General features: G+C 31.4%; 1 protein-coding gene across 1 annotated transcript in view; it reads left to right on the forward strand.

Moving 5' to 3' along the window:
• The window catches only part of LOC111054133 (protein eiger), a 45868-nt gene extending 40165 nt beyond the window's left edge, over positions 1-5703 (forward strand). Inside the window, exon 6 of the mRNA XM_022341102.2 lies at positions 1935-5703. Coding sequence (XP_022196794.2) covers positions 1935-2192 — 258 coding nt within the window. The 3' untranslated portion in view covers positions 2193-5703. The remainder of the gene's footprint in view (positions 1-1934) is intronic.
• Positions 5704-10311: the final 4608 nt, after the last annotated feature.

Below are 10311 nucleotides of genomic sequence, written 5' to 3' on the forward strand. Positions count from 1 at the left end.
AAAAGATTCAGCTTTTATTTAATTATCGGATCGAAAGAACCTTTATTGACTGGGCTACATCAGGAAACTTTGGACTATATACGGCGAGGTGGAACTACCCTTGGGTCTCCCCACCATTGAAAGCCATACGCTAATTTAAATAATATAATAATATTATGAAATTAAATTCTCACTATTGAAGCTTTAACTTAAGTTATTATTTTATTTGATTAGTAAAATAAATTTTTCAAGAAAAGGCTATAATAGCAGTTTTGGTGTCATTATAAATAATGTTCTTGTTTCTTCGTATTCGTGCTACGACTCTCGGCCTTATTTCTGATCAACTTCGATTTGTATTTCAAAAATTGAAGTTAAAATATACAATTTATAAGTAGATTTATCATGCGTTTTAAAATTGAATTATGGCATAATCCCCTTTAATCCATCATGAATCCATCATGTAATAATTTATTCCTGCGCACAGGTTTTACATCTATGCAGGTCATACTCTCTACCATTTTTACTTTGCATTGCAGATTGTTTTTTATAAAAAATAAATTATCAAGAAATCCACTTTCTGTAACACCATCAATAGCCTATAGTGGAGAAATACTGCTTGTGGCATAAAATTATGCATAATTTTAATGAATTTTGTTTTGTGCATCATTGAATAAATAATAATAAAAATACTGTGATAATAATTCGTACATTATTGTACCACAAGTCAATTTTTACGTTGGCCGTCCTGTACAGTCATCGTCCTATTCATTAACTGAATAGTACTTTAATATTTTTATTGAGAGAACATGTCAATTTTTCATGTTTATAATAAATTATGCATATCATAATTATGTGCGTACTATTAACTATAGGGCTACCCGCATTTATCAGCGAACTAAAAAGTCAAAGTCCCCTTACCAAAAACTCAATTTTATCACTCACGGCATGTTTTGACATAATGCCATTATCAAATTAGTGAATCATTTGATATTTACTCACTTGATCATGGAAATATGTCGAAACATGTCGTGAGTAATAAAATATTTTTTTTAAAACGGTAGCCTACTTTGATTTCTTCAAATCCAGACATCATTCAATATCTTAAAAAATTAAACTTCCAGTTTTCTTTAAATCTGCAAATATATTCGTCCATGCCGAATTAATTCAACCAGATAAAATTGAATTTTCCACATGCCAGGAGCTATACTATATTGCAGGGATGGCCAACTGGCGGTCCGCGGTTAAGTTTTATGCGGCCCCAAAAACATTTTTTTTTAAATATTACGGTGGATATTTTTCGACAGAAATATAAAATAAGCAAGATGACGACCTACAGTTGGAGCTCTGTGATTTGCAAAGTGATCCAGTTTTCCAGAAAAGACCAGAAACTGGTGTCGATTTCTGGAGTAGGCTGCCAACTACGAAATAAAACAAACTGCGCGTGATTTTGGTGAAAAATTGTTTCAATGTTTGGAAGCACCTAAATTTGTGAGAGTACTTTTTCCTCCATGAAATTTATAAAAGCGACTCACCGTAACAGACTTACAGACAACCATCTTCAAGATTCGCTTAAAGTGGCCACCACCTCGGCAAGAATTGATTTTGACAAACTTGTGAACAATTGTGCCCGCCCTTAGTGTTCTCACTACAGTTTTTTTTAGTAAAATTGTTGGTTTTGTTCTGCTAAACTCTTGTAAGATTATTATTTCAACATTAAAGTATGTCCAATATGTAAAGCAATTAAAAAAAATTATATAGCCTACAAATCCCTTCAAGTTCTTGTGCGGCCCCTGCTTTTAGCTAAAGTATGGAAGTGGCCCTTTGGGAAAAAGAAGTTGGTCATCCCTGCTATATTGTATAGTATAAGGTATAGATAACTATACTATATTTTACTATTTATATCATAGTCATCAATTTGTATGGAAATAAATGTAACATTTTGAATATGTGTACAGGTTTTCTACTCGAACGCTCATGATGTGAACAGTTTCCGCATCATCCACAACGAGCAGTCGATAATGCAGTGCACCACTTACACCAATCACAACACCAACTCGGCACCGCGCTACTCCTGCTTCACGGGCGCACTCGCCTACCTCGCCGAGGGAGATCACCTCTATGTGCGAGACATAGAGGAGAGGCGCCACACCCTCTTCGAGAGGACAAAGACATTCTTCGGTCTCTTCAAAGTTGGCAATACCTTGATGGTATGAGAGAGGGACATTCATAACATTTAGGGGCGGTTTCCGAGCTCGGGATTTAGCTAAGTTTTAGACTTTAAACAGCTGGAGTAAGAAAATTGGCTTTCCGAAACGCGGCGTAGTCGTAGTCATTGTAAAAGTCACGTTTGAATTAAATTTCAAAAAACTAGAAAATTGAACACAAAATAAAATAAAGAGAAAATAGTGTAAAGTTTCAGCTATTTTGGATTATTTAGAAATGTTTAATTCCGTCAAGAAAAAACGTTTCCAATTATAGAAATGAGAAAATAAAAACTGCGACTACTGTTATAAAAACTGCGACTACGCCCCGTTTTGGAAAGCGAATTTTCTGACTCCAGCTGTTTAAAGTCTAGAACTTAGCTAAATCCCGAGCTCGGAAACCGGCCCTAAAAAATGTGAATTACTGTAGTTTTACTTGGCCAGAGTTGGCAGTATGTCAATGTGTGAAAGAACCACTTGGATACTGATTATAATATCGACAAAGTGTCAGTTTAGACCTGTTTAAAAGATGCTGTAAAACGTTAATCGTGTGAGAGAGCCACTTTGGATATCCTTATGCTCGAGTAAAATCAATTCAATTGGATAAAACCATAGAGAAAAGATAGCATAAGAGGATATTCCATGGTATAGGCAGGACTTCCTATACACCGGACCTGCGCCTACAAGAAAAAATAGCCGCCATATGTGGTGGCCGGCATTGATATTATAAACGGGAACTAGACGAACTGAGATTTCGACAAACTGAAACACTCTCTAACAGCTGATTAGTGATTTTTTTCTCAGTGGGAATTTCTATAAGACCACCACATACGGCGGCCATTTTTTTCTAGGCTCAGGTCCGGTAGTATGTAGGAGGTCCTGGTTTAGGAAGTTAATGTTCCAAATTCCATGTTAACTCAGGCCGAGCTAGTAGTTCTTTTTCGTGAAGCTATGTCACGCTAGTAGGTAGTTTCTCAGAAACTACAGAATCAGACTATAGATTATTCTTATAGTCACTGTACTCATACTGTGCTGTTTACACTATCATCCGCTAAAACAGTAATAATACAAAAAGTCAATAGTGATCGGCTTGAGTTAATATAAAATCGACTTCAAATTTGAAACACAAATGACCTATACAATGGGGTATCTTCATACTATCTTCAATAATTGTCTTCTTTCTTTAGGGCTACTTTTGATATAAATAAAAATATAAATCTCAGTACCCTTTTAAATTATTTGATTTTTTGATAAGTGATTATCAGATGTCCGAAACATGTGACAACATAATTTAAAAGGTTACTGGGATTCATATTTTTATTTATACTATCTTCAATCTATGAAAAAACACAACTGGCGTGTATCAAACGATCCCCCATACATAACAATTATAATAAAGGTTTGTAGATTGGAGCGTGTATGGGCCCCTTGAGAAGTGGAATTGTCATCCATCACTTGAAAGAGCTGAATCACTAGATTTCTGAGCATTATGATCAATCATTAGATAATGATCTTTATTATCATAGAGCTCTTCTGATAAAAATGTGACAGAGCTTGTAATTCAATGATAGTGTGAAGTTAAAATGAATTTGAATTTGAATTTAAATTTCTATCCATGATAACAAGATCAAATGAAATTCAAACTGATTTTCTTTTGTAAAATTTACAAACAAGATTTAATCTTGTTCACGAGTAGTAGAGTGGTCATCAGTCAATTTTAAACCAAATTATTTATTTGTATTAGGAGTTAGGTACCTACTACTGTAATGTTAAAATAGATTCACTAAACATTTTAGGGAACAGAAAAGCTAATAACACCTACATGGTATAAGTGATTATATATCTTCATACCAACAAAAAATATCTTGCGACAATCCAAATAAATGTAGTAAATCCAAACATGATCTTCTTTTGGGGTGACAAAAATGATCTGATCTGAACTGATCTTGCCTTGTGAAGTGGCCTTCTATCGACCTTTAGACCAAAAAATGAAAATCATAGTATTAATGTATTTTATATTTTGAGATATAATTTATATGCGCCATACTCATTGAAGCAGCGGAGTTCAAGAATTGTTCCATTGCTGTTTGCTCTTGTGTTTACATTGCTTTTGTCAAATTATTATGTATATTCTGTACAAAAAAATCAAATTGGAATGTATATTTTCTGATATACTGCCAAATGTGATTGTCCATGACAAATTTATTGTATTAGTGGTGATGCTACTTTGAACATTAACATCTAGTTAATAACTTTAATAATTGAAGGATTACCAATAATATTTCAAATGCACCAGACTTGTATGAAAAATAGCCATCATCCAAGAATGAATCCTACTGTGGCTATTGATGATAATGAATGTACAAACCATATTTTTAAACAGTTGATGAAATCCTAGAGAAACGCATAATTGACGGAAAGTAAAAGAAAAATGCTGACATTTCAAACATTTAAACGTACTACTGATCTTCTCTTGAAATCAAACCTTGTCATTAAAGTGGATTGAACTTATTCTTATTGAATGCTAAGTCATTGGCATGAATTTGAAATGAATTTAAATTTGAAATTCATTTGACAATGAATTTGAAATGTTCTACAGTTTAAAAATCTTTTGTCTAATATACACAAAAATAGCATCAAGTTTCATAAATAAATTGAAGCTTGATGATACTTGAGTACTGCTACCATATGACATTTGTCATACTGAGTGTGAAATAATAATAATTCCTTATTATTGAAATTTCATAATCCAATAGACTAGTCATTAGTGGAGTAATAAGTGATATGAAACACTAGCCTATATCATGAAGGTCAAATTTAAGAACTAATTTTTATTAGTGTTAACACTTAAACCAAAGACTCGTTTTAAAAAATATTCCGTGATTATATATATGATGAAGAAAAATAATGAGGAACTTTTAAAAAAAGGGTTTGAGCATTCTCATTATTATAGTCATACACGGAAATTTTATGAAATTTTGCATGAACTTGTCGACAGGGACATGCATGGCAACAATCTCGCTTAATTTTTTGTTTGACGAAATTTATACCTTTCTAAATGATATACCCCTACATAAAAACATGATATTTGAGAGCAAATATTCATTTGTATTTGAATCAATAAGTTATTAAATGAAGGGAATGGAGAAAGGTTGGAAACCACATTGGAAGTCCAAACCTTCGAATTTCACTGATTCCCAAAAAAATCGAATGTCAAAACTAGAAATGACTAAAGAAAAGTTTCTTATGCTCTCTATGCTCATACAGAACCTTAACTGGTTTTTTTGAAAACAAATTGTTCAAGTGAACTTGCAATTAGATAATTTTATAGTCTTAGTGTTGTTACTAGTAAAATTTAACAAAATAATGTTAGTTTGTCTATGTGTAAAAAATCTTTTGTACAGTATTTTTTCTATATTAGAAAATACGTGCCATATTTTTCTAGTCGTAATAAATTGGAAATGATATTCTTGAGTATACAATGTTCGAATAAATTTGGTTTTTATGAATTAAATGATGGAAATGGTTTCTCTCTTCATTTACGGTTATAATATCTATACGGTAACTATCCATATACCTCAATCATATCATATATACCTTAAAGGTGAGGAAATTATTAGCGAGCAATTTTCCGAGTGAATATAAGTAAATGAGCGCAATAAAATGAATTGTTTAGAAAAAAATCATATAAACTTTTTGTGGAATATGGATACTTACAAATAATTCTTCATTCATCACGAACAAATATTTTCATCTTTTGACTGAACATAGATATTATTCATACTGGTCTGTGATATTCTTTATGAACTATATTTGTGTCTTCAATTGGGAACATAGGATATGAACAATCGGGTAAATATAGTTCAAAGGCGATCATCAATTTTAATTTTTATCGAACACTGTCAATTCATGAATCAATCGAATCACAGTATTCACTTTCATCAAATTATAAATTATTTTAACTTTGATGAAATAAAACATAGATTTATCAGTAAATTGAGTTGGAAACAATGTGTTTCGAGTTGAATCTTCTTATGAAGGACTATAGGTACATAATTCATGGAAATTTAGAAATTGATAATAATTGTGATTGTCATAACAGCATGGAAAAATGATGGTGATTCCTTGTAAACAGTGAGTGGACAATATCTATTCTTCTAAGTGCATATGTACGATATAACGATATTATATATTCGAGTAGGGAAAAATATAAGTGATATAATATATTATTCAGTAGGAAAAATGAATTGACCTAAACACCAGCATCAAATCTTTTGAGTGAATGGATTGTCTTATGAAGTCTATTATTGTAATCGATAATAATGGCTAATATAATTGATGATAGAATATTGATTTCATAAAATAAAATAAAAATCCGGCTGAATGAAAACAAGCATAGCTTTCATAGCAACAGAGGATCGTTTCGCTTTGAATAGGGTAGTGCAATTCAATGTGAAATTGTCTTTAGAATGATTGCTTCTCGGATTGGAATTCTGTTGGGCTCAAATCAATAGAAACTCCGTTTTTCAAGCTCTTCATTAGCCGCGGACGAAATCCGCTCAGAAAAGTCTTTCAACTGTATTTTGAATGCTCCATTAGGGGGTTACTTGCGATTGTGAGAAGAAAATTTTTGGAAAACTGTAGAAACGATTAATTTTTTTTAGAGTTCGTTCAGTTCGAATTCTAAAGCTGAACTCTGGATATAATAAAAAAATGCTGTTGATTTTATTTTTTTAGGAAATTCATCAGATTTGTTTATGGCTTTATGCTTGAAATATTAGATATCTCTGTAAAAGTAAAATCAATTTGAAACGACAATTTCAAAGCTTGGTTTTGTCAACTCTTAACCTCCTAAAGTTAATATTCTTGAATAAATAAAAAAAATGCTGATCTTTATAAAGTGAGCAAATTTGATTTGGAAGTGGTGGAAGAAGAAATTTGAAATGCAGTTTGGTCTGTGAAATTTCACATTTGGAATTGTGTCACATTTAAGGCTTAACTCCAATAAAAAGACTTGAGCAATCCATTCCAAGTCAATCCCAAACATGTGATTTAATTTTTCTCATTTCAAGTGAAATAATTTGATGAAGTTCATGATGGGATGGTTGAATTTGACAAGGAAGAGGACAACACACTTCTTAATGTATTCATTCATGTTTTGAATAGAAATTCTAACAGGTACTATCTTTTATTAGTAGATTAGGCTGAATATTGCATATTCAATCAAAAGGGATGATAGACAACATATTATACTGTATATGATCTCACACTTTTCCACAGAATCATCTCAAAAGTTATCAATTTGACCCCACCTTCAGAAAATCCAATTTTAATTTCTTCATTTCATTGTTGAACTCTTATATTCAAATTTCCAAGAATAGCATACTTTAATTTAATTCTATAAAAAAAACTTCTTGTGATCCAGAAAATTTTTTCTTTAAAATATATGAACTAAAATTATTGCTCAAGTGTTATAAATATACCTACTATTAAATATAAAGGATTTTATGAAGGATTGAAATAATTATATTCCTTATCACAATAAACATAATTTTATTTGTCTAACAGCTTTCATCATTAGCAACATCATTTCATCACTTAGCAAGTAACAAGCCTATATACATCGGGGATTCGTATAAAAATTACTATTCTTTACAAAATGAAAAATTGTTCATAAAAATGTACATTAGTCCTGAATATTACAAACTCACAATTCTTTCACTACAAAAATACATGATGATTTCATATTCTTATTTTCTTCACAAACAAGTACCTTCTATCAACAGTTAATATATTTTGCCAAGCTTTTTTCTGTTTTGCACCAGTTAACACGTTTATCTACAAGAACCTACACCTGTATTACAGCACATGAACAGTGATGGAAGAGAAGGCTTACAACTAGATTAAATTCTATCCTTTGTCTTTATATAAATATTCAATACAAGGATCTTTTTGTTCTTTCCACATCCTTGTTCCACTGCACAAGTTTGATGATGATATATCATTCATCAATATTGATGATAGTATTTTACACCATGAACTAGAGACTAGAGTATTATTAGATTACAGTATTTCTCATCGTTTATCTACGATCTTCTTCAATCAAAAATCTTTTAGGACTTTACTCAGGATGACTTAATCAAAAATAGTTTTATTGCTCTTGAAATTTTATCATTAAGTCGCATAGGAGGAGTAATGAGTTTGATATCACTAATTAAAGTTTTTCCTCCGGGAGGAGAGATTCTTAACAAATAAATGTCAACTTTATTTGGAAATCACCATATTGTTTAAATGTGAATTGAAATTCTCAAGTGATCAAGATTTGAAGAATATGAAGTCTACAAGCTCCTTTCACGAGGATGAGGTAGTAGACCATCGGCAATCATCCGTTTTTATATTCTATGTTCCAAATTAAACGGATACATTTTTTTGCAACAGACATTTGGAAGTTATATGAATAACTTGATAGAGCTGATGCTCGACTACCCAAGCTTATAAGTAGAACAGAATAATAATCACAACAGAAAGATAAATTTCAAAATGGTTTTTGTTATAAAAGTATTGCTGAATAATGAAGGATGCGGACTATGTAGCCTACAATGTTTCTGATGAATCGATCATTAGCTCTATATCCTGTTACTTATTGATTAGTTCGTCATAGTTTATGTACCGGTTATTGAGATATCGAATAACATTACTGGCTGAAATGATGTGTGTTCTCAAATCAACCAGAAAATACTAATCTTTACTATATTTGAGTTATTGCAAAAGTTGATATTTTTTATAAAATCATGTAATTTCTGTTTAGAAAGGACAAAATTAAACAGAACTAGGATGTAGGCCAATAAAATGCTGATTTATCTACTTTTTAAGCTAGTGGTTTTAGCTTACTCTGACAGTATTTTCACAGTTTTTCCTTGACAATTGTCGTTATAAATGAATTCACATCCTCGATTTTTCGAAGTCATATCATTTTCAAAGAAAGCGTAAACTTACTGATGAAAATAATACGACGAAACAAATTTACATTTTTACAATTTCACTGTTACATTGATAAAAATTGGTATAGGCTTACTCTCATAATAACAATGAAAATTAATCACAGATCACAGTATGTAGCCAAAATCCATTATAATAATACTATTTACATACTTGGGCTGTAACCTGAGTATCATGGAGGAAGAAAGAATAAATATTTTTATTGCTATCAAATACCCATCAGTCCATACACATTATTAATGAACTATTTCTTGAACTACAATATCAGCATAAATAACCCAAATATATCAGCTTACAAAATTGTTATTCAACGAAACAACTTATGTGTCTGTAAAGCTGTGTATGCTATAGAGAATAGAATTCAACCAGAGAAAAAATAGAATTTTACTGTTAACTCAAGCTGATAGTCTTAGTACCTCTTTTTCGCGAAGCTATGTGACGCTGATAGTCTTTCATACTGTGCCGATCTTACACTATAACGGCCAAAGCAGTCATAACAGACAGTAGTCGACAGTAATCGGCTTGAGTTAACAATAAATCGGCTTGAAATTTGGAACATAAACGACCTTTACCATGAGATACCTTCTTATGCTACATTTTCTCTGTGGTTTAATGCTCTCTGGAGTAAGCAAAATGAAAGAAAAGATTCAAAATTATTCCATTAACAAAAATACAAGATCTCCATCAAGACTTCAAACTTATAACGACTATTAAAAACAAATATTACATAACAACTATTACACGGGTATTTAAGAGGAAGCTTTTAATAAGATATCACCAAACTCATTATCATACAAGAGAAAGTTCAGTCTTTTATCTCGTTTTCCTTTTTTCATCACACTTAAGTCTCTAGATATAAATTAATATTTCAGTAAATGAAAATTCTATAATACAAAATGACGAGATCAATACATTGAGAGCCTATTCTAATTAGAAGTATCATTATGCTTTCATATCACCATTGTAAGATCTATACTGGAAGCTCTCAAGACATGCAGCTTCAATAATTATTTTGGGCGTCAATATGGCCAGCCCTATTCTCACAGTAAATATATCGCTCATCAAACCTAAATAGGGCAACCCATGACCGTGATCTGAATTCCACTCGGAATATATTCGATTATCATGTTTC

This window comes from Nilaparvata lugens, chromosome 1 (genome assembly GCF_014356525.2).
Source record: "Nilaparvata lugens isolate BPH chromosome 1, ASM1435652v1, whole genome shotgun sequence".
In the NCBI taxonomy this organism is placed as follows: domain Eukaryota; kingdom Metazoa; phylum Arthropoda; class Insecta; order Hemiptera; family Delphacidae; genus Nilaparvata; species Nilaparvata lugens.